We start from the raw sequence: 26,379 nt of genomic DNA, 5'->3' as shown, positions 1-26,379 counted from the left end.
GGAGAGAGAGAACAAGTTTCGGAGAGTTCACTTTCCTGTCTCCACTTCTCACCGACGAAACGATGCAGTCCTTCACGCCGAGTCAATACGGAGGAGAAGATCATTTCGCTCATTTGGAAGGAGCATCGGGGTATTCGTTCGGTACGAATAACGATGATACCTCTTCTCTCCACTCCTCGTCTACCGCCTCCCACCTCCCTCAGCAGCTACCGCCTCACCAGTCACAGCAGGGAGAAAGGTATGGAGCAGATGGAGGAGATAGGGAGGATTTAGAAGTACTCGATTTCGATCAATTGAGTTTGAATCATCATCAACTCGATCATCCTCACTCTCACGCGGCGAGTAATGGAGAAGGAGAGATGGGAGGAGGAGGAGGAGGAGCAGGGGATCAAGTAGCGAATTTGTACGAAGAAGATTTCGAAGGAATGTTGGACGATTTGAATCGAGAATTACCTCCTCACGCTTGCTCGTTCGTCCCCCTCTCCCTCCTCTCTCCCTCTCCCGTACTCGCTGACCTTGTGATCCCTTTGTCTTCGAGTAGGTACTGCGGCATTCACAACCCGGCCTCAGTCGTCAAGTGCTTGATCTGTAACAAATGGTTCTGTAATTCTCGCGGTTCGACTTCGGGATCCCACATCGTCAATCACTTGGTACGGGCGAAACACAAGGAAGTAACTTTACATGAAGAATCACCTTTGGGGGAAACTACTCCGGAATGTTACGCTTGTGGGGCGAAGAACGTCTTCATTTTAGGTTTTATCCCTGCGAAGAGTGATACCGTCGTCGTTTTACTTTGTCGGCAAGTTCACTCACTCTCACTCTCTATACCTCCTTTTCAAGAGTGTGTCGAGCTTATACAGAGTGCGCGGTCAGACAACCTTGCGCGGCGATGCAATCGTCGAAAGATATCGTTTGGGATACGACTCAATGGTCGCCTTTAATCGAAGATCGTTCTTTCCTCTCTTGGCTCGTCAAAGTACCTACCGAATCTGAACAACTCCGAGCGAGACAAATCACGTTTCATCAGATCAACAAACTCGAGGAATTATGGAGGGAGAATCAATTGGCGACTTTGGAGGATTTGGAGAAACCTGGTGTCGACGATGAACCTCAACCAATCTTATTGAGGTAAACTCTAACTCTCTCTCTCCCTACTCAGAAGTGGAGCTGATGAGTAGGAAGTGATGTGAGGATTTAGATACGAAGACGCTTATCAATATCAAAACATCTTCGGACCTCTCGTCAAAATCGAAGCTGATTACGATAAACGTTTGAAAGAAGCTCAAACTCAAGAAGGGATCGTCGTTCGTTGGGACATGGGATTGAATCAGAAACGAACGGCTTGGTTCAATTTACCGAGATTGGAATCGGGAGAAGTTAGGTTAGCGGTTGGAGATGAGTTGAGGTTGAGGTATCATGGAGAATTGCATAAGGCGTGGGAAGGTGTGGGTCATGTTATCAAGGTACCCAACAGTCAGTTCCCATCTTCCTATCTCTCCTCGAGAAAACCGGTTGCTGATTTCGAGTGAGCGTTTCGTTCAGACGTTTCGGACGAAATCGCTCTCGAACTCCGACGTTCCGACGGAGTCCCCATCGATTGTTCTCACAACTTCTCCGCCGATTTCGTCTGGAAGTCGACCTCGTTCGATCGAATGCAACTCGCGATGAAAACTTTTGCCGTCGACGAACAAAGTGTCTCGGGTTACATTTATCACAAATTGATGGGACACGAAGCGGATCCTCCTCAAGTTTTGAGAGCTCAAATGCCGAAAAGGTAAGTCTGAACTAGTCACTTTGAGTAAGAGAGGGAAGAGACTGATGCGAGAGAACGGGTGACAGGGTTTCGGCTCCTTTCCTTCCGGATCTCAATCATTCTCAGATCTACGCTGTCAAGAGTGTTCTTCAGAAACCTCTTTCCCTCATTCAGGTGAGTCTACTTCTCTCGTTATCGCCCGATAGCAGGAGGTGTTGACTCACTCTCCTATCAAAAACAGGGACCTCCCGGTACTGGAAAGACTGTCACTTCCGCCTCAATCGTCTACCACCTCTCCAAGATGAACCCTGGACAAGTACTCGTCGCCGCCCCCTCGAACGTCGCCGTCGATCAACTCGCCGAAAAGATCCACCAAACCGGGCTCAAAGTCGTACGAGTAACCGCCAAATCTCGCGAAGCCTTGGAATCCTCCGTCTCGTTCTTGACCTTGCACGCACAAGTCGCGAATTCGGATACTCATCCGGAATTACAGAAATTGATTCAGTTGAAACAGGAACAAGGGGAATTATCGAGTGGAGATGAAAGGAAATTCAAGAGTTTGACGAGAGCGGCAGAGAAGGAGATCTTAGTGAATGCCGATGTTATTTGTGCGACTTGTGTTGGGTGTGGAGATCCTAGGTTGGCGAAATTCAAGTTTAGAACGGTTTTGATCGATGAGGCGACTCAGGCTGTGAGTTTTCTCACTCTCTTCCTTTCCTCGATTAGGGATGATAGCTGATATCGGTATACGTTCGCACAGACTGAACCTGAATGTATGATTCCTCTTACGTTCGGAGTTAAACAACTCGTCATGGTCGGAGGTAAGATTCGCGCTTTCTCTCTCATCCCTTTCACAGATCGTTGACCTTTCGTTCCGTCGACTAGATCACTCCCAACTCGGTCCGACGATCATGAACAAAAAAGCCGCGAAAGCCGGACTGAATCAATCCCTCTTCGAACGTTTAATCCTTCTCGGGAACCGGCCGATTCGACTCCAAGTTCAATACCGAATGCATCCATGTCTCTCTGAATTCCCTTCAAACATGTTCTATGAAGGAACTCTACAGAATGGAGTGACGGCACCGGAGAGGTTGAGGAAGAATGTAGATTTCCCTTGGCCTCAACAAACTACTCCGATGTATTTCCATCAGAATTTGGGTCAGGAAGAGATCTCGTCGAGTGGTACTTCGTTCCTTAACCGGTTAGTCTCCAGTTTCTTCTTCAGCTAGCTTCGAGAGGAAGGTCTGCTGACGGCGCCGGAGTTGAACAGTACCGAAGCCTCAAATGTCGAAAAAATCGTTACTCGATTTTTCAAGTCCGGAGTCTTACCCTCCCAAATCGGTGTCATCACTCCTTACGAAGGACAACGTTCCTACGTCTCTTCCTACATGCAATTCAACGGAGCGCTCAAGAAGGATCTGTACAAAGAAGTCGAAGTTGCGAGTGTCGACGCGTTCCAAGGGAGGGAAAAGGATTATATTATCGTTAGTTGTGTCAGGAGTAATGAACATCAGGGGATTGGATTCTTGAATGATCCGAGGAGGTTGAATGTCGCACTTACTCGAGCGAAATACGGATTGGTTATTTTGGGGAATCCGAAAGTTCTATCGAAAGTAAGCTCTCACTTCTCACTCACTTCTCTCTTCACAGCTGACATCGAGCTGATGATTGTTGATTGGATAGCACTCTCTTTGGCATTACCTCTTGACTCACTACAAAGAGAAGAAATGTCTAGTCGAAGGACCTCTCAACAATCTCCAACCTTCAATGATTCAATTCTCGAAACCTCGACGACCTTACGATCGAAACTCTACCATGAATCGTTTCCAACACGATGCGAGAGATATGCTTGGAGGAGGAGGAGGAGGAGGATCAGCAGGCGGAGTCGGAGGAACTGGTTCGAACGGTGGAGGTGAGTCGTCTTCTCTTCCCATCTCTTATTGTCCATATGAGCTGAAAAGGTTAAGGTGGTCACATAGTTTCAGGTAACGGTCTTTCCTCACGCTTCGACTCCTCCTTCTTCCGCGGCCACGACGCGATTTCCTCTATCCCTTCCGACGCCCAATCCGTCCGATCTCAAGCTACCTATTCCTCCGGACTCCCGACCTTCTCTCAAGCCGGTTCAACCTATCCTTCCTCCGTTAAACGTTCGACCGCTTCTTCTTCTTCCTACGCCGCTTCCTCGTTCTCCCAAGATCTACTCTCTTCGAACGACGCCTCGAGTATCAGGGACGACGCTTCTTCGATCGCGGGCATTCCAGGGGGAGGAGGGGGAGGTGGAAGTGCGGCGAGTAGTATTGGGTATTCACAGGCCGATCGATTGTCGTCGTTGTTAGGGGATGGGGGGAGCGATTACAAGAGTCAGGTTAGTTGGGCGCAGGATGAAGTTGGGAGTACGTATACGGGTAGTCAGGCGGGGATGACGGAGTATTAGTCAGTCGGATCGCTGGGAACTCGTAGAGGAGGAGGTCTCAAATCGTAAAGATTGATTCGACGTCGACCGAAAGACCTCACTCTTCCTCTATCGCTCCTTCGGCATTCCTCGCCCCGGCTCACCCCTTTCGCATCGATCGATGCTTCCTCCTACAATCATCCTCCTATTCTCTCACCTATTGCGAACCCTTCACCTCAACTCGACACCTCCCTCACCTTAATTCGATGTCGGCTCGATTTCAACTCTGATCGACAACTCGACCCGATCAGAAGTTATGGACCATCGATTTCGTTGGAATGTTTCGATGCCGTGAGACCGGCGAAGGCGTTGCTTAGTCTCGAGGGGGAGGGAAAGAGAAGTCTGAAATTGATTCTTTGCGATGATCTGTTCTCACGGAGCCTCGGCAAGAGCCTGAACCTGGACTACCCCAGAGAGAGACTAGCGTCTCGAATGTAGCACGGGAATGTTTCGAGGACCAGCAGAAAGGGAAGGGAGAACGATGCGAAACGATCGATGCAAACAAAGTCGGATTGGAAACGCAGACGAAATCGTCTTCAGGAACTGAAAGCTGCGGTCCATTGCTATATTGCGAAAGTGCGATCAACGTATAGTTATACAACCAACAAACAAAAACCATCGAGAAAGTCCATCCTGCTGAAAAAAGACACCCTACCAAAATTTGTCCATCTTTTCCTTCTCTTTTATTTTCTTACCGGCTCAGCCAATGTCGCCAGCGACCTTCCGACCTTTTTCTTCCTCTTCCTCATTCTTCTCTCCTCAACGCGAAGGTGGACTCTCCCCGTTCCCTTTCACTCCATTCAATCTCTCCTTCTCCTTCTGCTCCATTCTCTCTTCTAACCATTTCCTACACCCCTCCCATTTAACCACCCCTTTCTTCCCCATCCATCCCCATCTCCTCTCTTTCCCTCCTTTCCCTCCATCCGGTACGATCCGATTCCCCTTCAATTCGAGTTGACGATCGTTCGCGAGGTGGAGGATGATTCGGGAAATGTTGCGCGCGTCGGAGAGACCGGAATGAGCACGACCTAGGAAGGGGGGTAAGGTGAGGGAGAGGAGGACCGAGGGGAGAGTCAAGTCGGGTGGGGGGGAGAGGAGCAGGGAGGAGGGTTGATACGCCGGACAAGAGGGGGAAATTGAAGGAGTTTTGACGGCGGTGAGGGGAGGCGTAGGAGGTGCATCCGAGGGAAAACCACCAGGAGTAGGAGGAAGCGAGTCATCGTCGATTTGTACTGTCGAGGTCGACGTTAAAGAGCTCGATCCGTTCTCAATTCCTTTCCCTCCTCGTTCTTGTTGGTCCTTCTTGACCTTGATCTCGGCAAAGAAATTCGAGACCAACAATTTGAGATCAATGATTTCTCCCGCGAGATAATCTGGTCTAGGGCCTTCGAATTGAGAGAGGTATAAAGTTTTCGCGATGAAATCCCTCAGATCTATCCAAGCTCAAGCCATTCTCAACTCTCTCCCTCAGTCATTCGCGAGAGAGTGAAAGCCGAGCTTACCCCAAGGACCATCGGTAATCCAAATCGTTTGGTTCGATTTCGTGAAGAGTTCATGTTTCGTGATGAATTCTTTCTCAAACTTCTTCAGGACTTCCTGGAATGTGGGTGCTGAATCGACTTGATCCTACGAGTCATTACACCCATGTCGATCTCAATGAGCTACAGCGTACAGAGGAGAGGGGGAGAGAAATTGGTTTTACCTGAGTGATTCCCGTCAACTCTGTACAGAATTCCGATAATTCTGGCGCCCAAGTCGGTTTCACAAACGAATGGAACTCGTCCACTTCATATAGCTCCCATTCCTCCTCTCCTTCTTCTTGCACGTGCTCGTCGAGGAGGGGATTGCGAGATTCGATTTTTCTTCTCCTCCATTGTAGTAGAATCACTGGCCATTCGATGATCTCATTCGGATACCTATTCAGACATTCCTGACCGTCATACTCCGATCAGTCCCTTTCCCACTTCGAGTAGGGAGAGGAAGGGAGAGAGGACCTTACGAGAAAGCCAATTTCGGATTCCCTTGAATATTCTCACAAGTCGCCTCGACATCACACACTAAGTAACTATCATATTTCTGTCCTTTCGGTCTCCTTCTCTCCGTGTTCGCCGGCGGAGAAGGCGAGGCCGAGGAGGTAGTAGAGGAGGATTGTTTGTGTTTGAGGAGTCGGTGCTTGAGCGTCGATTTCGTACCGCGTGAATCGAGGGAAAGGGAAGAGAGAAGTGAACGGAGTTCGGCTACGGTTGGTGCGGGGGACATGACATCGGGTTGAGAGAGGGAAGAGAGAGATGAAGTTCGTTTCGCTTCGACTACTCATTCGGCACGACTGGACGACTCAAACGCGCGCTCAGAACGCTCACTGGACTACCTGCAAGACCGATCAAACCATCCGACGCGCTTCCAATCAAGACTCGACCCTTTACTTCTCTTCGATCAACAAACAAACTTATCTCATCTCTCCCTCCTTTCCCTCGGACCAGTAAAGCGCGATGGCTACATACGATACACCAGAACATGATTTCGAAGAAGCCTTTGGTCCCTTGTTCGATTCATTGTGGAAAACCTTCGCTCTGAAAGACGAATCGACCCTGGATCAACCCTCTCCCGACCCCGAAGAAGGAATCGACGATGATGTAGAGAACGTGTTATTGGTTGAACGGAAGACGAAAGAATGGAGGAATCATACGAAAGACTTGGTCGATCATGCTCGTGAACAACTCAGAGGTTCGTCCTGTCTTTCCCTCTTCCTCTCTCTCCCTTCATCCCCACTGACGAGGGAGCAAGAGTGAGTAGGTATCAAACTCGACTATAAATCCGCCGTAACGGCTTCCCAAAGATCGTCAACGATCCCTTCTACGACGGATCATCAACGACAACTCGAAACAATGTTTCAACAAACCCTTCAAACCGTCAAACTCAACTCTGAACTCGATCAACAAGTTATGGAGTTACAGGGGGAGCTGGTGAGGTTGAATCAGGAGTTGAAGGAACAGGAGAAGGAGGTGGTACAGGTTGGAGAATTGAACGGTGATGTGTGAGTACTCTCATTGACTCTTCTCTCTTGTCTGTGGAACATGACTGACTCGAGATAGGATCTAACATGACTGTAGATTGAAGTTGAAGATGTATAGAGACCTAGGATTCACTCCGATCCCGAACGAGCAAGGGAAATTCACGAAAATCATAGTTCGCAAGTCTCTTTCCCTCTCCCTCTCTCCTTCCTTTCTCTCCGTTACTCGAAGGAGAAACTGACTCCTGTGGGGTTGGAGTGATTCGTAGGTTCAGCAACTTCACAACAAGCCCGTACGATCGAATTGGATCCTTCAATAAACGATTTCCAGTGGTGCAACTTTTTGTGGGAGTTGAATGGGAGTAAAGTCGTCAATACGGAATGATGTGTCGTCCTCGTCGTGTAGTTGAGGCGGGGTCAGGAGAGGTCTTAGAGCTGGGCCTGGCTTGAGGAAGGACGAGTTGAGGGATATTCGAGGAGGATTTTCCGGTTCTTTGTCATTATTTTCGAGGTCATCTGTGCTCTATCTGTTGTGAAACTCATACTCTATACACCTTGGCTGATTCTCTCGCGCTTGAAAGAACAATCCCGAGAGATCTCGTGCGTTTTTGCGCTCGAGCTGCCGATCTCTCTTCCTCCCCTTCCTTCAAGTCGATCAATGTTGATCTCACCTCTACTACGCGCCTCTCCGACATATCGGCATATTCTACTACGGTCCAACGCGCCGCTCCTGCGTCCTAGACCTCTCACTCCCTCTTGTTCAACCTTGATCTCTTCCTCCCGATATCTCTCGACCCTACCCTCTCCTTCACCCGTGACCGATCCAAAACCACTCACTACCACCTCAGCTAGCCTCACGACGTCCCCGATCCCACCTTGGGCGAAATACTTGCCCGGGAAATTGAAATGGATTCATCCGTACCTCTCTCTCGCTCGACTCGATAAACCGATCGGAACCTGGTTACTTTTCTGGCCCTGCGGTACTTCGTCTCACTCCTCTCCTCCTCTTCTTCCGAACGCGCACTGACGAAGAGAGAGGGATGAAAAACAGCCTGGTCACTAACAATGGCCTCCTACTCGGCCCTCGTTCCCCTAACAACATGGTCCTGGAACATGTTCTTATTTGGAACTGGTGCGATCGTTATGAGGGGTGCAGGATGCGTCATTAATGATTTATGGGATCGAGATATCGATAAAAAAGTCGGTACGTTCTTCGAGCTCTCTCCATCTGTTTTCCTCCCTCTTCCTCTAAGAGGTAGAAGAACTGATGTATGCAGCTTTGGAGAGTGCAGAGAGAACAAAGTTAAGACCTTTAGCGAGTGGGGAGATCAAACCTATTCAAGCGTTGAGTTTCCTCGCAACTCAGTTATCGGTCGGGTTGGGGATTTTGACGCAGTTGAATTGGTATTCGTATGTTATCTCTATCTTTTCATCTTCAGCGGAAGTGGGGAGAGAGCTGATGAGTGCGAGTGTTTGCAAGGGGGACAGAATAGCGTTGGGAGCGAGTTCGTTATCGCTCGTTGTGCTGTATCCGTTAATGAAGCGGATCACGTATTGGCCTCAATTTGTCCTCGGTACACGACACTTTTCTTCTCGCTCACTCGATCGCTACTCGAAACTGACTCTCTTGCGACAATCTCGCGCTCGTTTCAGGTCTCGCATTCAACTGGGGAGCTCTCTTAGGTAGTTCAGCGATTCTCGGTCAAACAGATTGGACTGTCGCGCTACCTCTCTACGCTGGTAGCGTCGCATGGACGATCGTTTACGATACGATTTACGCTCATCAAGTATCTTTCTCCCTCTGTCTTGCCATCTCTCTCTGACTCAGATACTGACACGCCTACACTCTCAGGATAAAACCGATGACATTCACGCCAACGTGAAATCGACCGCTCTCCTCTTCGGCTCCCATTCCCTCCCCATCCTCTCAACTTTCTCCGCTTCTTTCATTTCCCTCCTCACCCTCTCCGGCTACCTAAACGGCCACGGACTCCCCTTCTACCTCATCTCAGTCGGTGGAGCCGCAAGTCATCTAGTGTGGCAATTGAGGAATGTAGAGTGGGACAAGAGGGAAAGTTGTTGGAAGTTTTTCGGGAAGAATCGGGATGTGGGAGCGATTGTGTGGAGTGGGATGTTTGTGGATTATGTGTTGGCGTTGAATGGAGTAGGGACGACGGCGACTGCGATTGGAGTGTAAGCATGATGAACTCTTTTCTCAAGGCGACTTCAAGCGCAAAGCGAGGTTAGGACGCAGAGAGGCGGGTCGATAAGAGAGGCTATAGTGTGGTGATACAGAGCGGAATCAAGGCTAGGAGGAACGGAAGGACGACGGCAGAGACGGCGCAAGATTCGACAGGACGAGGTGAGAAGAATTTCGCTCGGATTTCCGCGACTCTTCGCCGGCCGCAGAAGTCTCTCGGATTTCGATTCCACGACGCTACTCATTCATGGGAGTCGCGTTGAAGGGGACGAGGTACTAAACGGAAGGTCACGAGGACAACGATGAATAGAAACTTCAAATTTGAAACGATGGTCACGGCCGAAAAAGTACAACAAAATTGCAACAAAATCCAGCATCTTTCCAGCACTTTTCCAGCACTTTTCCAGCATCTTTCCGACATCTTCGACGCATCTGCAGCTGGGGTACACAGGCGAAGAGGAGGAGCTTCGTCTCTTTCCTCTTTTCTTCACTCCTCTACGCTCCTCTCTGCTCCTCTCCATCTCTCTCACACATCTTCACTACCCACCATGCGCACTTCCCTCTCCCACTCTCCCTCTGCTCGACGTGCTCGATTCGTCCGCTCGAGAGCTCCCAGCGTCTCCGACAACGAAACCAAAGTCAAAACTCCCTTCTCAACTTCTCGTCGTTCTCTCGCCAGCCTCTTACACCCCTGTCCCGCTGTATCGAACCACATGCCCGACAATGGAGGAGGACAGCATCAAGGAAGGTCGAGTCAAGCTCTCATCGAACGACGAATCAAAGTCGAAACCGAGGAAAACGAACCGAGCGTCAAACACGTAAAGTTCAAGGAGGAGCCTATCCTTATCCAGGAGACTCGAGCCAGGATCAATGCCCCCGTTGCTCAGAACGGTCAGGTCCCAGGTGGGCAGAACGTGAGCTACTTCCCCCTCATTCTACGCCGTGCTTTTCCTCATGAAGCCGTTTCGCTGACTACGAATTATCGATATCCCTGATACAGACTGCTCAACCCCCGGCTCACCAGCGTTTCGCAAGGTTAACCTGGAGAGACGTTGTCGCGAGAGTCCAAGCAGAACGGGAGAAACAGGAGGCGAAAGCTCGACGTCTCCGCAAACTCGCGAGGAAGATCACCCTGAATGACAGGGTGATTTCGTACATCGCGCAAGTTGTCGCACCCGACCTCATTGACAGGTATGAACGCCGCAACGAGGAGGCCTTGGGGAATCAGCTCGCATTGGACGGTTATTCGATCGCCATGAAAGACTTGCTGCGTCGACTGGCGGCCCATCGGGAGGAACGCGCGAAAGCTACTCGAGAGTGGAACGTCATTAGTACTCCCGCGCAGGCAGGTCGAGGAGTCGTTCGTGGCGGGCAGTAACCGCGAGACGAAGGTGGTTTTGTTTGGGTGTTGGCGTTTGTCTCGTTTATCTTCTTATCAGTTCTCCCTCCTCACTGTGTATCGATACATCAAACTATCAAAAAGAGCATTTTTGTATCCTTTCCTCTATTTGTTCGATGCCCATTGCTCTCGAACTTTGTTACAACTTTCCTTGTTCTTCCGTCTACCACTCTGATCTTGAACACTGACAACTTTTGTGCCGAACCCAGTCTACTTAGTACGATACGACGACGTGAGAGAAGAGAATTTGGCCAGCAAGCTCGCGCGATCGAGTGACATCGAGAAGAAATATTGAGCAACGATTTCAGAAGTGAAAGGACAACAACAACCGACAAAGAAGGAGACGAGTCAATTACTCGACGAGACTCTTGCACATCTCCAACAACTCCCTGCCTCCTCCCTCGCCCGTCGATCGCAATCTTTCCAACTCTTTCACTACCTTTGCCAATTTCGCTTTCTTTCTCTTGTCCACTCTGTCCTTGACGATTCTTTCTAACTCCAACCTCTTTTCGTTCGCAGTCTTCAAAACCGATTCTGGGATTCCCGCCATTTTCGCAACGTTCAACCCGTGAGAACTCGAAGCGAGACCCGGGACGAGTTTGTAGAGGAAGGTGATGTCGTCGTCTCCTTCGAGACATGACATGTGATTCGTCGTGATCGATTCCGGATATTTCTACAATCGACCAAGAGGATCAGGACATGTTTCAGTGCACAGGGAGAGAAGAGCGAGACTTACTTGGACCAAAATCGAAAGATTAGGATAATGAGTAACAAACACCGTCAAACTCTGCTTCTCTTTCGAGATCCACTCGAGTACGGCCTGAGCGATACTTTCTCCATCGTTCGTCGAAGTCCCTCGACCGAGTTCGTCCAACAAGATCAAAGATCTTCGAGTTGCGAGTTTCAAGATTTCCGAAGTTTCGACGAGTTCGAGCATGAAGGTTGATCGGTTCTGCATGATTGAGTCAGAGGCTCCCATACTACTCAACACTGAGTTAGTAGTTATCACTGGACGCGTGAGGAGGAGAGTTCTCACCGAGTATAGATGCCGTCAAAGAGACTCGTCGTGACAGCTTCAGCGGGAACGAAAGATCCGATCTAGCGAGAGGAAAGGCACGTTAGCTCCTATACGACTGAATAGACGAATGAAGAGAAAAGTGAGATGAATAGGTAGACTGACCTGAGCCATCAAACCGATCAAAGCAACACTCTTCGCCAAACTTGATTTCCCACCCATGTTCAATCCAGTCAATATCATCTGCCTCTTCCCTTCCAATCCACCAAACTCGACATCGTTCGCTACGAACGGCTCACTCGAAACTTGTTCGATAATCGGATGTCTACCCTGTTTGATTTCGAGTTTCCCTTCTTCTCTCGTGATCGTCGGTTTTACGTAGTTGTTTGCGAGAGCTACGAGAGCTAAAGAGAAGAGACAGTCGAGAGTCGCGAGGTGGGTGATCGTCGAACGGAAGGGAGCGTAATGGGAAGCTACTTCTCTGTCGACGAGCGAGCGATCGAGGAGAGTCAGAGCTGGGTTCGAAGGAGAGGAAAGAGAGTGTAGCGTACTGGAGAAACGAGAGGTAAGCGGCATTTGCGGCGTTCGCTAAACGTTCTCGAGCTTGTTCGAGTTCTTGAATCTTTCGTTGAAGAGGAGGAGAGCGGAATCGGTAGTAGGTCTTCGTTCCGTTGATTCGGAGCCAGTCCGCCGGGACGATATTCTTTTCGGATACTTTGACTTCGAGCAAGTATTCCTCGAGGGAGACTTGTTTGAACTGTAGTGCGGGTTTCTTGAGAATCTTTCTCGCTTTTTTCAGTTCGTCTTGAATCTCCTCCTCGACTTGGTCTCGAGCTTTCTTGCATTCCTACAGCGGCAAGTCACTATCAGTCGGACTCTTCGAAGCACGAACAGATTGTGAGATCGAGCACTGACCACTAACTCCGGCCAATCTTGTTCCCTCTCGAACAAGTTCTCCTTCTTCCCATCCCTCGCCATCTTCTGATTAACCTGATCCACCAACCCTTTCACCGTGCCTTTAATCTTCGGTAACTCTCGAACCGTTTCCCTCAACAATTCACTCTTCAAGCCGAACTCTCGGTGCTCTCCTCCGCCTCCTTCGCTTGCGAGTTGATCAAATACAGTCCCGATCTTCGTGAGCGCTTCAAGGACCCTCAAGAGCTCGTCAGGAGTCGCTCGTCCGAAATGGATTCGAGATAAACCGCGTTCGAGGTCGGGGAGTGATTTGAGCAGTTCACGGAGTTTCGAAAGTGCTAGGTTCGAGGATGCTGAGTGAATCTCGGAGATGGCGTCGAGTCGGCAGTTCACCGCTCTGCAACGTTCGAGCGGAGATTAGTAGCCCGCACTCAGATAGAATAGAAGAGAGGGAGAGAGGAAGCTGAACTCACTCGACAGAAACGAGCGGTTTCGAGACCCATTTCCTCAACAACCTTTTCCCCATAGCCGTCTTACACTTGTCTAACACCCAAATCAAACTTCCCTCCTCTTTGAAGTCGGTACTGTTTCGTAACAACTCTAGATTCGTGATCGTGTTCCCGTTAAGGGTCATCGAAGTTCGAGAAGAGAAGGAAGTGAACGATGAGGTATGGAGGAAGATCGAGGAGAGGTTGAAAGCCGAGAGATGAGTGATCAGGGAGGACAAGGCGATGAGAACGAGTTTCGGGAGATCGAATACTTGAGTCGTCGATTCTTCTCCTGTGAGCTTGCCGTCAGTCGCTCTCACGAAAATGACAGCGAGAGCGTTCTAACAAATCAAACTCACCATTCTCGTCAATCTCCGTTCTCTGTGAAGTGCTCGGACCCTTTTCCATCTCCTCGTCTCCGTTCTCGTCATCTGAATCGCCCAACACAATCTCACTAGGTACTTTCTTCATCTCCTTCCTCCTCTGTTCCTTGATCTCTGCGTAGAATTCAGTAATGTTCGAGATCGCTTTCGACGAGTTTGGTCGTTTCGGGATTCTTTCGATTCGACAGGTGAATCCTGGCGTCCCGGCACTGAGTGACCAGATCGTAATCAGTAAGCTTTGCCGAGACAGAGAAGGAGGAGGAGGAGAGAGGACTGACTTGTGTTGACCGGCGAGATGTTTCAAGATCGATTCAGTCGGGGGAGACAGATCTTTCTGGAGGAGCAGTTCACTCGGTTGTAGGTGTAGCATACGGGTTTCCAACTCTGTAAGTTCGTGGATGGCCGAGTATCAGTCAAGGCTCGTCTCGGTCCGACTCGAGGTACAGTGACAAACTCACCTGATCTCATCAACCCATCTTCAAAATCTGCACCCACACAACCTCTCATCCGTCAGACACTGACTCTCACTCAGATATTCTACAGTGAGACGCGCTTACCGTCCCAAACGATCTCTCCAGTACTCGGCATCGCGGCAACCAACCCAATTCTAACCCTCTCGTTCCCTTTCCCGGTCCCGACCTTCTCCTCTACCAAGCACATCAACGTAGCCGTCCTTGAACCTCCTCCTGCACCCGTGGCGGAATCATCTCCTACTCCGAGTTCGTCGACAAACGTCGCGGAGGTGTAGAGGTTAGTGAGGGCGCGGGTGAATGGTTTTGAACGATTGTCGGAGACTTTCTTCAACCTGTGCGAGCGTAGCCTGTCAGTATTGAGAAGTTGATAGACAAATACGGTGTGACGAGCCGGGGGAGAGGGCAAAGGGGAAGAGGCAGGAGATAACACAGGGAGAGGGAAAAAACGGTGAGAGAAAGCTTACGCAGCGGTTTCTAACTGACGTACGATTCCAACCTTGTGACCAGCATTCAACAGCCTCCTCGTATGGATCTCGAGTCGATGAGTCGGAATCGAAGCCGTGAGCATACTATCGCAAGAAAGAAAAACGAGAGTTCAATGGTCGATGCGAGTCTTCAACGTGAGGAGCACGCAAGTCTCGTGGAGGCATGGATGGAGGGAAAAGAGTATCGACGTACTGCTGTTGAGGGAAGCAAGCGATGTTGAGGACTTTGGAAGCGGTTTGAGCATCTTCTTGAAAGAATTTGAATCTGTCGACGCGGAGTCGGGCAGAAAGAGTCAGTAAGAGAGCATCCCTGAGGACGTACGAGGCAGAAATCTCACTTGTATCCGACCTGCGATCGACAGCCGAATCATCGTGAGTCAATCGAGCCAACTTGCGGATGAGAGAAACAAATTGTAAACTCACCTCGACAGCTAACAGTACCCCCGGATTCGCTTTCTTGAGCGCGACAACCTGTTGTTCTAATGGCGTATACTTGGTCGTCGAAGCGGAAGGTGAACTATCTTTCGAGCTCGATTTCTTCGACGAGGAAGAGGTCGTTCTAGCGAATTTTGCGAATCTTCCTGAGCTCGCACTGTCCTGATCTTTCGCTTTCCCTTTCCCTTTCACATCTTTCCCCTTCTTCCCATCCGTCATAGTCTCGCCTCCGTCTTCATCCGCATCGAACCCGTTCTCGTCGCGTCCCTCTTCATCCAACATACTCATTTCTCCGTCCTGACCTTGCTCCTCATCACTCTCCCCTCTCGGCGCCATAAAATGTTCATTCTCCAGATAACTACTCTTCCTCTGTTCCCTCGTCGCCAGTTTCCCTACGAGTTTCTTGACGAACAAATCTCTCCTTTTCTGTTCCGACTCTGTCAATACTTTCTTCGGTTGAGGAGGGTCGTCTGGATTTGGACGGGTGTAGGAGAAACCTTGAAGGCGCTTGTAGGTGGAAGTAGAAGGAGCTGGGGCAGAGGAGGGAGGGAGAGGTCGAGTGGCTGTGCTGGAAAGTTTCGAGGTAGAAGCTACAGGCGGAGTCGAGGAGTCGGTATGTTCTAACTTGATTCGTTTCGTAGCTCGTGCTTCTTGTACTGGTTCCTCGTTGTCTACGTCGTCGTCTGAAGAGTCGAGAACGAGTGTTTCGATAGCTCGAGAGGCCTGTTGTTGAGAGATGGGTTTCGGTTTGAAGAAGCTAGAGATGGATTGAACTCCTCTCTCGGGCGGTTTGGGTGGCATCGAGCCGTCGAGCGAGTGTAGAAAGGAAAAGAGGAACTCTCAGCGACTTCTCTGACCGAGTCATTCACTCAGTCGCGCCTCGATCCCCTTCTACACGCTCGACTATTATACCACCTGACTGGGGGAGTCAGAGACACGTATCCAATCAGCAAGATCGCGTTCTGGAAGTGAATTGTTCATTGACCGCCAGAAATGACGAGTGAGCTCTCTCTCTCTCTCTCTCTTCCTCCTCTACCGACTCAGACAACTGATGAGGTTCCTCCCAGGTCTACGACAACCCGCTCCGCCCGTTCGACCGAACATGAATCGTCGTTACTCCGATCCATTCTCTTCTCCAAATCCATCTCAAGCAGCAATTGGCACCTCTCGACCCTCGAAAGCGACTCGTCCAACAGCAGGTGTAGCACCAAGAGGTAGAGTCTCCGCTCCTGCTGCTCCAAACAGACCACTCGCTTCGACTTCTTCGACGACGAAGGGGAGGCAAAGGTTTTCTCGAGAAGGGGAACCAGCTCATCGCGGTGCTCTGAACCCTCTCGACCAAGGAGAAGAAGGACGAGAAGAGAGGGATGATTCTGGATTCATCGAGTTCTACAAGGATCAACGAGCGGAAGAAGAAGAGGAGGAAGGAGAAGCGTCAGATGAAGAAAACATCTTCCCTTTACCAATGTTGAAACCGGGTTTGAGACCAAGGAGAGGTCATTCGTGAGTACTTACTCTGTTATCAGCTCTAGCTTGGGCTAAGTTGAGGACATATTTTCACAGACTTGATCCGTATGTCGAAAATTGGACGACTCAATTCGATCAAACCGCTCAAAGTAACTCCCACACCCTCCTCATTCCATCAAAGAAGCATACTGACTCCCTCGGCGTTTCTTAGATCGTCTCAAGACGAACCTCCAAGCCGAATTCCAGCAATCCTTTGCAGTTTTCGACCAAGCTCTACAAATGTCTTCCCATCTGGTGGACAATGTCCTCCAACTCGATCAAATCAGGTACTCTCTGACCAGTTCAGCCTCAATATGCCATTCAGGGCTAATACGAAGGTCATGGAGTAGGACCAGTCTCGCTCAATTCGAGAAAACGAATCAAAAAACTTCTCAATCCCTTTCTACTCAACTCGTCAATCTCAATCCTAGTAACCAAGCCTCTCATCTCCAGCAACGACAGGTGCACACTCTTTCAATTTCTGCCCTTCCGTTCTCCCTTTTAGGCGCAGGCGGGATAGCTGAAATTGGTCGAATGTTGTGCAGAGAACGATTCATCAACTCCTCTCGAAACTCGTCTCAATCTCCTCTACAATCTCTTCGAACCGTCAAGCGACTCGTCAAGCCCTGACTACTATCAGTCCGTCTCTTTCACACTCCTGTCTCATCCTTCTTCCCGGGAACTGACCCTGAGTGATTGCTTGTAGACGAAGAGATTTCGAAAAGATTGGAACGAGAACAAAACGCTTTCACTCGAGAATGCGAGACTCGAATCCGAGACAAATTCCTTACCTGGGCACGCGGCGGGGTCTCGGGAACTGGATCAGGTGGACCGGGAGGAGGTCAAGGCAAAGGGAAGGGGAGGAAATCGAGTGTTTCGTTCGCTGCCGGGAAAGGGAAATCGAGAGGTGGTGGTGGGAAGAAGAGAGCTAGTGCGGGTGGGAGACGAGCTGCGACGAGTGGGGAAGAGAGTGAGGGGAGTGAGTATAGAGCGGGTGGAGGAGGGAGGAAGAAGAGGAGGAAAACTGGTTGAGAGGGAATCGGAAAGTTGGATTGGTTTTGGATTGGAAAACTTGGCTTGCTTGAATATTATCCCCCCTGCCTGGTTGCTGGATGGCCTTTGAAGTACTGTACAGATATGATACGAAACACTGTGACGAAAAGTAATAACAAACAGATTGATTCACGAACTCATCGAAGCCTGGTGCGTGCTCAGATTTCGATGAGCGAGAGTGAATCGACGAACCTCGAAATGAATTCCCGCTCAGACAACAATGGTAGATGTGGATTTGACTTGGTTGCATCATTACTTAGTATTATGAACAGAGGGGTAAAGCGAAACATGGGAAAAAGACGGAAAGATTATGTAACTTGCAATAGAAAGAATAGAACGTTTGTATGCGACTTTTTCACCTCTCCCTCTCCCTCTCCCTCCTCTTTCATAGTAGTCTCTTCTTTATCTAGGACCTCATCCTCCTTGCTTTCTCCCCCCTCAGACTGACCGCCGAATAAAACATTCTCGTTCTCGTTCATTGTTTCTTCGCATTCTGTTGTTCCCATCGATCCTCCTGATCACTCTCGGTCAACAATTTCGCCGCCTTCCAGAACTGTACTCCATTGATGATCTGTTTCCCCGTCATGATCGGGAACGTCACGATCGCCAACACTTGAGGCCAACTAACCGTCGCGATCCATTTCGCCACGACTGGAGGTAAATCCCTCAAGAGGTGTTGGAGAGAAGGGGGGAGGGAACGAAGGTTGAGAAGTGGGGTGTGGTAAGTGTTGAGAATGTAGAGGGCGACGAAGAATAATTCGTTGGCGGCACAGAAAATGAATAATGTACGCTAATTCCAATGTCGAATTCGAGTCAGTCGCGGGAAGAGCAAGGGAGGAGTGAGGGGAACTTACGGAGTTGTTGTAGTAAGACCAAAGAATCCAGGATTGTTCTTTCGTAACGGTTTTATGACTTCGGTTTCCACTCGCGATAGAACTGCATCGTCCCTTCTCGTCAGTCGATCGTCCTCTTCCGGTGAGAGAGAGTAAGAGGTGGTAACTTACGCATACATATGAATGTAATGAGACGAGAAATCCAACGAAATCAAGAATTGAAACACGAGGGCCAACCTCGGATAAGCCGAAGCGAGGAAACAAAGTAGACAAGAAGTCATACATCGATCCGTCACCATATCTAGGATCGCGCCGAATTTACTCGTTTGTCCTAACGCTCGAGCGGCTTGTCCGTCGACGGCATCGAGGAGAGCCGAAACGCAGTAGGCGACGGTACAGAATTTCGGGTGAGTCGGCATGTAGGTCAAGGCGGCGGCTCCGAGGATTACTCGAGTGTAACCTATAGTGATCAGAGGGAAGATCAGCGAACTGTGAGGTGAAGAAGGGAGAGATGAGGGAGCACGAGTTACCGATTAGATTCGGAACAAACAGAAACACGTTCTCATTCGTGCGAGGTTTTGTGGGTACTGGTGACGGTGTTCTTGACATGATTGGGAACGCGTGGCTCTATTGAGGAGAGAGGGGGAAGGAGAACGCCGAGGGTTGGGGAGAGGGGAAGGATTCAACTCGTCGAGAAGGGCTGCGATGTACGCGTATCGAGATCTAGGTTCTGAAGTAGGTGTCGTTTGTAGTACTAGTCAGCCGGGTGATCCGGCCTCGAAGTGAATTGGAGAAAGAAAACAAGCGATGAGGTTCCTCATCTCTCTCCTTTCTACCACTTCTCTGCACTTCGAAACAACTAGTAATATGACGACAATAGCTCATACAACACCACGGCTGATCCCGGCTCCATCTCCATGGCAACCTCGCACGTTAGACGATCCTCCAGTTCCACCTCCTCCCGACACTCGAGAAGAACAACTCGCTCAACTCGCCGCGCAAGAGAAATTGGGTCACGATGGTAAACGGCAGAGGGTGAGAGCGAGGAGAACGGTAGATCCGTTCGGTGGACTTGAGAGATGGAAAATCGCAAGTCTCTCTCTCGTCCAGCTCTGTCTCCTGAGCTGACTTGAGTAGGACTTGTGAATAGTTTAAATCAACGAGAGCTAGTATCAAGGATGAAATGTTTATCAGGAATCAACACAGTTTTGTCATCGACGCAAGTTTGTGCTCTTCTTTGTCAACCTTCGTCTACTAACTCGCCCCGTCCGACAGTTATTACCCCCGCATGCTTATACCAACTTTTCGACTTCATTCTGTAATCGTTACGCTCATACTTCAACGAACAAGATTCGTTGTCCCGTTAATATCGCAACTGTGAGCTCTCCTTTCTCGTCACCGTTGTGCGAGCAGCGTGAGCTCCCGCTTATCTGATCGATGATACAGTTCACTCCTGATGCGAGACGTATCCTGACGGGTTCAACGAGTGGTGAATTCACATTATGGAACGGATTAACATTCAATTTCGAAACGATCCTCCAAGTTCGTTCTCTCTTCTCCCTCCTTCCGCAAAGCTTTCTCTAACCTCCCTCGTCACAATCTCTATAGGCACACGATTCCGCCGTCCGAGCCTTAGCCTGGTCCAATTCCGGACAATGGTTACTCTCAACCGACAATTCAGGTCTAATCAAATATTTCCAACCCAACATGAACAACCTACAAATCTTCCAGGGACACAACGAAGCGATTCGAGATGTTAGTTGGGCTCCAAACGACGAGAGGTTCTGTACGGGAGGAGACGATGGAGTGCTCAAGATTTGGAATTTCGAGAGAATGAAGGAGGAGAAAGTTTTGACTGGTGCGCATTGAGTTCGATTGTATCCAAAGTTCGCGAAAGTACTGATATGCTCGTATCCTCTTCGTGCACAGGACATGGATGGGACGTTAAATGCGTTAAATGGCATCCTACGAAAGGTTTATTGGCGTCTGGGTCAAAGGATAATCTCGTCAAGTTTTGGGATCCTCGGACGAGTACCGTGTTGACTACTCTGTGAGTCCTTCTTCCAACCCCTTCGCTCGTGAGTCGACTGACTCGTTCCATCTTTGCGCGAAAAGGCACGGACATAAAAATACGATTCAAGCTTTACAATGGTCTCCAAACGGTCACATGGTTGCTACGGCATCTCGGGATCAGTTGATCAAGGTCTTCGATATTCGTGCGATGAAAGAATTGGTTACGTTGAGGGGTCACAAGAAAGAAGTCTGCTGTACGTTCTCCCTCGTTCTCTCTCTTCACTCTTCCCGAACTCACTCGTCTCTCGAATCTGTTAGCCCTCGCGTGGCACCCCATTCACTCCGATATCCTCACCTCAGGCGGTTCCGAAGGATCTATAATCCACTGGTCTCTCCCCGATCCCTCCCCGAAAGAAACCCTCGAATTCGCACACGATTCGAACGTCTGGAGTCTCGCTTACCATCCTCTCGGACACTTACTCGTCAGTGCGAGTAACGATCATACGACGAGGTTTTGGAGTAGAGGAAGACCGGGAGTGAGGGTGAAAGGGGATAGGTTTCATGTTGGGAAAGAGAGGGCGAAGGAATTGGGAGAAGAGGGGGAGAATCCTGCGATGGAAGACGGTCAGTCCCCAGTCTCTCTTTCTCTCTCTTTCTCTCTCTTCCTCGGTGCGCACGAGGGGAATTGGAACTGACGATTCGTGATCGTTTTCGACGAACTCGCACGAGCAGATCGAGACGATTTCGCCTTACCCGGATTACAACATCAGCAAAACGGTCGAGGAGGAGGACCTCCCCGAAACAATTTCGTCGGAGCTCTACCTTCATTCGGAAACCAAAACCGTTCGAACTACAACAACCAAGATTCTTCGAATCGAGGTCCTCCTCCTTCGTCATCGATGATGCCTCTACCTGGATTCGGGAACGGATCAGTACCTCCTCCGCCCCCGCCGCCGGGTCTGGGAGGTTCGAACGAGGGATTCATTCCTGGATTCGGAGGAGGAGGTTCGAATCGTTTCGCTGGTCCGCCCCAAGGTATGATGGATGATCAGGCTCAATTTGGTGGTTCGAGAGGCAGCGGAGCACCGAGTGGATACGGAATGGGAAGAAGAGGAGCACCGTTACCCTCTCAAAGCGAATCACTCGAGAGAGTCGCGGGTCCTGGAGCGGCGAACCCGAGGAGATGGGGAAATGGAGGAAATGGAGGTAGAGGTGGTGGTGGTGGTGGTGGTGGTGGGGGCTTGCCTTATTGAGGAAGAGATTTGTCGTTACATGGGAAAAGTTGCATCTTTCGGAAACTGAAGTCGACTTTCCAAGGGAGAGATAAAGCTCGCTCTTTCACAGACGCAGATGCTCGGTCTGTAGTCGATGGCTATCGCGTGTCTCTCTGACTCGCCTCAGGAGTGAATGCAAGGAGGAGGACTCAGAGAGAAACTCTCGGACCTTTGTCTCCTTTCCCCTTCATCGCTCGCTCTGTCGCTCACCCGCAGTACTCTACACTCCGCGAGAGCGCGAGATTTTCCCGAAAAAGCACTCAATCCAAGAGTCTCGCACGACCTTTGCAGTGAATTCACTCTCGACTCGCAATATCCACTCTCCGCACGAGCTCGTCCAAGATGGTCAAGATACCCTTTCACATCATACCTCGACCGTCTCATGACAGTGCACCACACAACGCCCAGGAATCCCACCGCGAAACGGAAGGTGAGTTAGTTTCTTCGCTTTGATCTCTCTCACTCTGTGCTACTGGAGAGCAGCTGACCTGGGGTGGAGTAGACTCGAAACCGACTGTTCGATCACTCCTGCGACTCTCGTTCCCTCGTCGTCACCCAAGACTGTCTTCGACCTCTTCGCATTCTGGACGACATTCTCCTCCCTCTTTCATGTCGCGTCCTCTACAAGCGAGGGGTCCTCTGACGTCCGAGCACATCTCTGACATGGTTCCTTACCACGAACGACCGATCCCTGCTTACCTGATCCGTCCTCCTCCTGTCGTTGAACCCGATTCTTCCGAACCCTCTCCTGATCTCGCGTCGGTCATCTGGGACGTCGAAACATCCGATTCCCCGTTCGCACCTTCCGTCACTTCCTCCGTCTACCGACCCCCTTCGTCAAAGGCGAGTATCGCTCATTCGCCCGCCTTCGTCGATCCAATGTCCTCGCAAATCTCCTTCTCCCAGCTTCTTGGAGACAAAGACGTCAGACCGACTCCTACTCCAAGGACAAGTCAGAGCTTACCAACCGAGTATCTCATCCCAAAGACGAAGAAAGAGGAAGAGGAGGCGGAGCAAAAATACTTGCGAGAATCGAAACAGTTCGCGAACGAAGGTACCAGCATTTTGGGTCGTCGCCCTTCGATCCTCAAGAGAGCTTCCGATCCTCTACCCCTCCCTCCAAGCCGTCAGCCGAAGTCTCGTATGTTAGGCATTGAAGATACTCTCGGACCGCAACATCGTCCTCGACTCGTTCGATTCAGTCACACCAATCCGTGATAGGAGTTACGACAATGAATTTTTGTCTCCCCTCAGTGAATTGTGCAGGGAAGAAGCGAGACAGGAAAAGCCTTGTCTGTATCCGTGCGAACGAGAGCCGTTTGTTCAAGTTTGTTGTATCATTTTTTGGTATCTGTAACAATTTCTTTGCTGTTCTCCTGAAGTCAGCCTCTTTAGAGAGGCCCGCCGCGAACCGAGAAGGGCGGCGCGGACGAATCTAATGAGCTAGGACGCCGCGAGTTCGAGAGTCAAGCTCTTCCATCCCACTTTCTGCGCTGTCCGAAACGTTCGCTACATGTCGGAGGATGCTGCGGTGTCTTCCGCCAGGAGTGGGCTCCCTAGACGAGTGCTAGAAGCTCGATTCTGAATCGACGCATGCTTCGAGCAAATTTTGAATGCGGTTTATATTTGTTTGTTTTGCCAGCATCATCAAGCAAATTCGCTCGGCTAGCTCAGCTGGTTAGAGCGTTCGACTGTTATCCCAACAGCCCCATCGAGAGGTCGACAGTTCAATCCTGTCGCTGAGCGTTTCCTTTTGCTACCTCGAGGTAGGTGCAAACTCTGCTTTTGCTCGCAGCTTGAAGATTAGCGTACGAGTGCCGTTTGCCCCATACATCCGCAAGTCGAGAGTATGCAGACAGAACGAGTTCGAAGGGATTGACGGAGGAGCAAAATCACGAAACCCACCTCTCTCTGACCGTTATCCTGTCTCACCCTCGATCCTGTCGCGAGTGAGGCATAGATGCTTTCTTAGTCAACTCGTGAAGCGGCAGGTAAGAGATCGAAAGAGCTTGGAGGCCATTTTGCGAAATCACCGAGTTGGAACGACAAGTCGGTGAGAATTCGGTGTCAAGCTCAGTCGATTCGCGATTTTTCGAAAGGGCCACTCTCAAACTGCTTTCAAGGCCGTTGAACAGGGCTCGAGCTGTGTGCAAGAGATTGACAGCCTATCATGATTACGGGTCGAGGTTTAAGCCAAAGTGCAGCTGCATTATCGAACACTCGAGAGGACCTCAAAAGTTCGCCCAAGAAGTTACACGACTTTGCATCTGACCCATGACCACCGGAAGCTAACAAACGACGTGGAGGGTATAGTGAAGGAGGGAGGTGAAAGTGAGGGAGCGAAGAGGTCGATTTTTTGGCTGCTCCCATCAATTGAAGCCGTGCACCCCGACCTCGAAACGCTTCAGGCTTGTTTCAGCTTCGTTGTTGAGAGATATTGCTGATTCGAAGCAAGCGTTTCGAGCTAGGCTTGCATCACTTCAATTGCGAAGAGCACCCAAGTCATCGCTGGAGAAATGGGATCGAGCTTTGAAACGAGAATGAAGACGCTGACGAGGAGCGCGTCAGCTCTGGAAGACCGTGAGATTAGAGATGTGAAAGGTGTTCACCAGATGGAGAGAGCGTTGATGAGGAAGAGGGAGAGGAGTCGGTCGAAGGATTTCCACGACCTCCGAAATGTCAAGCGTCGAAGAGACAATGTCGAGGAAAGAAAGAATCGAGTTGGCTGCTCCGCTCAGATAATCCCGACACCGCGACGGTTCGAGGCTCGCGACCGATCAGCTGGATTCCCGACGATACCTGCTCCATCGCTTTTGAGGGCTGAAGCAGAAAGCGACGAGGATCCCAGCTGATGGGACTACGAACGTTTAGACCGCACACGCCCTCGGGGATATCTGAAAGGAGCAACCGAATCGGGGGAGAAGAGGGGGATTGTGAGCGAGATTCGAGAGGGAACGACCTTCGGAGTTGAGCGAGTGACGACGATGAGCTGTTCACATTTATGGAGTCAGCTAAGCGCAGCGAACACAAAGTGACGAGTGAGAATGAAAACTCACCTGGAAACCGGAGAAGCTTGAGATTGCGAAGAGACGAGAAGCGTAAAGCTGAAACTTGTCACCTGCGGCGAAGGCCGACGAAACTCTACTTGCACCAAGCTGAATGGAGATAAGCGGTGATGACTTGCTCTCTCCCAGCTTGGTTGAAGACCCGTCGCCCTTCTTCCCACATGACAAGGTTCAGCTTCGACGACTTCAAATCTCCTTTGTGACGTTAGCCCTTCTTTGAACGAGTGTCGATAGCTCCTTGACGACTTTCCGAACGAGTTGAGGGTCCAGAGTTGCCGGGAGGAACGATAGAGAGAGGGAGTACTTTCACTGCTCGCGTCAGATGTCAACTTGCTCGGAGGCCGGTCCATGAAGGACGCAAACATGCAGCTACAGCCCGAATCGGAATAGCTTCCATTTGCATCCGGGATGAACCGACCTTGCCACCAAACTGACATCTGATTCGAGCGATCAAAGGGGGTTCGAGCGTCGAGAGGGAAAAGACTGAGAGCTGATTCTGAGCGACGCAAGTGTCAATAGCGATCACGAGTGATCAGATGAGAGACGTACAAAGAGCGTGGCGAGAGGAACAAGAAGAAGAAGGGAAGTGATGGGAAGGGAAGAAAGAGTAGTTTCCGCTCGACCCTCCTTTTTGATCAGCCTAGACCGCGGAGTGCATCCGGAGAACGATTTACCACCCACTTTCTCTCCGAAGATGACGAAACATTGATAATTCATGCTAGACAATCTCTCGACTCTGGGTTTGAGCAGTCTCGAAAACTGTCGACAGCGGGATCAATGCCTATGCTGTAAAGAGTACCCAAGGCAGAGGCTACGTACGGTATTCAGCGTCCTGAGACAGTCCCACGCAATCGAAACAGACGAAAGAACTGGAATAGTGCGATACTCAGGAGGAAGAATTCCCGAACGGGACGCGCCTGCCCGGAGTTGCTCCGGCCCTACCTCCTGCAGCTGTCGTGAGAAGGGCAGTTGGTTCAGCATACGAAGTTTTCTGAAAGGTAAAGGGAGAATGACGGGAAGACTCACGAGCGAGAGACGAGTCGACCAGGCGAAGGCTTCAAATTTGAGCTAAATCAAAAGCATTTCCCCCTTATCTCCTCATCTTCCCGCCTCGTGCTCTACTCCATCGTCATAGTCTCCGTATTCGAGATCGTCCTCCTCCACCGCAGATTCGCGTCGTTCTTCTGCAACTTTCGATAATCTTTCGAACAATTTCTCCATTCTCTTCTGCTCGAATTCGGGCGATACAGCTAGGAGTAGATCGTCGAGCGTGTCGAATGGTCTACAGATGAGATCAGCTTCAGAGTACTACGAGCGAAGAACCGAGGTCAGCTTCAACGGAGAGAGAATCAGGTGAGCGAGGGAGAGAAGACTCACCCGGACTTCAGCGACAGGTGATCTTACTATTACCCAACCTGATTCCGAACACTCTACGACGACCTCGTCGCCTTCTCGCAAGACGAGCTTTGCTGATGCTTTCTCTGACGTTCCCTCGTCGACGATTCGAGCCGATTTGATCCCCCAAGTTTCGACTTCGGATAGCGCTTGTCGTAGTTCAGCTTGAGCGAATGATGTGTTGCTCATCAGGCCGGCGACGTTGAGAGTCGGAGCTGAATAGTGTTGAGTC

The 26,379-nt window shown here is 50.2% G+C and overlaps 11 protein-coding genes across 11 annotated transcripts; 7 read left to right on the top strand and 4 right to left on the bottom strand.

Annotated features, from left to right (window-relative positions):
- Window positions 1-62: 62 nt before the first annotated feature.
- Window positions 63-4,187, top strand: JCM6883_001109 (uncharacterized protein; the record flags this gene model as incomplete). The annotated part of the gene is made up of 12 exons (XM_076633646.1): window positions 63-469; window positions 542-799; window positions 874-1,128; window positions 1,199-1,473; window positions 1,543-1,774; window positions 1,840-1,927; window positions 1,995-2,444; window positions 2,514-2,574; window positions 2,639-2,954; window positions 3,024-3,366; window positions 3,437-3,665; window positions 3,733-4,187. 12 exons carry the CDS (start codon window positions 63-65, stop codon window positions 4,185-4,187), a joined length of 3,369 nt encoding a protein of 1,122 aa, XP_076486340.1.
- A 777-nt stretch (window positions 4,188-4,964) lies between these two features.
- On the bottom strand, window positions 4,965-6,464 carry JCM6883_001108 (3'-5' exonuclease; the record flags this gene model as incomplete). Its single annotated transcript, XM_076633645.1, has 4 exons — window positions 4,965-5,638; window positions 5,708-5,831; window positions 5,908-6,121; window positions 6,205-6,464. The coding sequence occupies 4 exons, from the start codon at window positions 6,462-6,464 to the stop codon at window positions 4,965-4,967; spliced, it is 1,272 nt and encodes a 423-aa protein (XP_076486339.1).
- A 230-nt stretch (window positions 6,465-6,694) lies between these two features.
- On the top strand, window positions 6,695-7,600 carry SPC24 (kinetochore-associated Ndc80 complex subunit SPC24; the record flags this gene model as incomplete). The annotated part of the gene is made up of 4 exons (XM_076633644.1): window positions 6,695-6,929; window positions 6,999-7,239; window positions 7,316-7,395; window positions 7,485-7,600. 4 exons carry the CDS (start codon window positions 6,695-6,697, stop codon window positions 7,598-7,600), a joined length of 672 nt encoding a protein of 223 aa, XP_076486338.1.
- Window positions 7,601-7,873: 273 nt separating this feature from the next.
- On the top strand, window positions 7,874-9,412 carry COQ2 (4-hydroxybenzoate octaprenyltransferase; the record flags this gene model as incomplete). Its single annotated transcript, XM_076633643.1, has 6 exons — window positions 7,874-8,195; window positions 8,267-8,419; window positions 8,508-8,625; window positions 8,704-8,789; window positions 8,869-9,002; window positions 9,068-9,412. The coding sequence occupies 6 exons, from the start codon at window positions 7,874-7,876 to the stop codon at window positions 9,410-9,412; spliced, it is 1,158 nt and encodes a 385-aa protein (XP_076486337.1).
- A 551-nt stretch (window positions 9,413-9,963) lies between these two features.
- Window positions 9,964-10,793, top strand: JCM6883_001105 (uncharacterized protein; the record flags this gene model as incomplete). Its single annotated transcript, XM_076633642.1, has 2 exons — window positions 9,964-10,329; window positions 10,416-10,793. 2 exons carry the CDS (start codon window positions 9,964-9,966, stop codon window positions 10,791-10,793), a joined length of 744 nt encoding a protein of 247 aa, XP_076486336.1.
- A 373-nt stretch (window positions 10,794-11,166) lies between these two features.
- MSH3 (mismatch repair protein MSH3) lies at window positions 11,167-15,809 on the bottom strand (the record flags this gene model as incomplete). Its single annotated transcript, XM_076633641.1, has 15 exons — window positions 11,167-11,487; window positions 11,551-11,794; window positions 11,851-11,912; window positions 11,995-12,310; window positions 12,381-12,676; window positions 12,745-13,141; window positions 13,218-13,524; window positions 13,592-13,824; window positions 13,894-13,999; window positions 14,074-14,100; window positions 14,173-14,420; window positions 14,553-14,657; window positions 14,767-14,838; window positions 14,912-14,922; window positions 14,997-15,809. 15 exons carry the CDS (start codon window positions 15,807-15,809, stop codon window positions 11,167-11,169), a joined length of 3,558 nt encoding a protein of 1,185 aa, XP_076486335.1.
- Window positions 15,810-16,059: 250 nt separating this feature from the next.
- On the top strand, window positions 16,060-17,546 carry JCM6883_001103 (uncharacterized protein; the record flags this gene model as incomplete). Its single annotated transcript, XM_076633640.1, has 6 exons — window positions 16,060-16,511; window positions 16,572-16,624; window positions 16,687-16,801; window positions 16,865-16,976; window positions 17,060-17,153; window positions 17,221-17,546. The coding sequence occupies 6 exons, from the start codon at window positions 16,060-16,062 to the stop codon at window positions 17,544-17,546; spliced, it is 1,152 nt and encodes a 383-aa protein (XP_076486334.1).
- Window positions 17,547-18,042: 496 nt separating this feature from the next.
- Window positions 18,043-19,009, bottom strand: PIS1 (CDP-diacylglycerol--inositol 3-phosphatidyltransferase; the record flags this gene model as incomplete). Its single annotated transcript, XM_076633639.1, has 4 exons — window positions 18,043-18,357; window positions 18,422-18,503; window positions 18,572-18,860; window positions 18,931-19,009. The coding sequence occupies 4 exons, from the start codon at window positions 19,007-19,009 to the stop codon at window positions 18,043-18,045; spliced, it is 765 nt and encodes a 254-aa protein (XP_076486333.1).
- Window positions 19,010-19,267: 258 nt separating this feature from the next.
- On the top strand, window positions 19,268-21,666 carry JCM6883_001101 (WD40 repeat domain-containing protein; the record flags this gene model as incomplete). Its single annotated transcript, XM_076633638.1, has 9 exons — window positions 19,268-19,489; window positions 19,551-19,619; window positions 19,676-19,777; window positions 19,847-19,942; window positions 20,009-20,258; window positions 20,330-20,450; window positions 20,516-20,667; window positions 20,732-21,037; window positions 21,146-21,666. The coding sequence occupies 9 exons, from the start codon at window positions 19,268-19,270 to the stop codon at window positions 21,664-21,666; spliced, it is 1,839 nt and encodes a 612-aa protein (XP_076486332.1).
- A 363-nt stretch (window positions 21,667-22,029) lies between these two features.
- Window positions 22,030-22,905, top strand: JCM6883_001100 (uncharacterized protein; the record flags this gene model as incomplete). Its single annotated transcript, XM_076633637.1, has 2 exons — window positions 22,030-22,117; window positions 22,190-22,905. 2 exons carry the CDS (start codon window positions 22,030-22,032, stop codon window positions 22,903-22,905), a joined length of 804 nt encoding a protein of 267 aa, XP_076486331.1.
- A 2,945-nt stretch (window positions 22,906-25,850) lies between these two features.
- On the bottom strand, window positions 25,851-26,336 carry JCM6883_001099 (uncharacterized protein; the record flags this gene model as incomplete). The annotated part of the gene is made up of 2 exons (XM_076633636.1): window positions 25,851-26,060; window positions 26,130-26,336. 2 exons carry the CDS (start codon window positions 26,334-26,336, stop codon window positions 25,851-25,853), a joined length of 417 nt encoding a protein of 138 aa, XP_076486330.1.
- Between the last annotated feature and the right edge of the window lie 43 nt (window positions 26,337-26,379).

This window comes from Sporobolomyces salmoneus (assembly GCF_050403485.1).
Source record: "Sporobolomyces salmoneus JCM6883 DNA, S_salmoneus_JCM6883_v1_ctg42, whole genome shotgun sequence".
NCBI lineage: Eukaryota > Fungi > Basidiomycota > Microbotryomycetes > Sporidiobolales > Sporidiobolaceae > Sporobolomyces > Sporobolomyces salmoneus.
The sequence above is the reverse complement of the archived record's forward strand: the minus strand, read 5'-3'. Positions and strand labels throughout refer to the sequence as shown.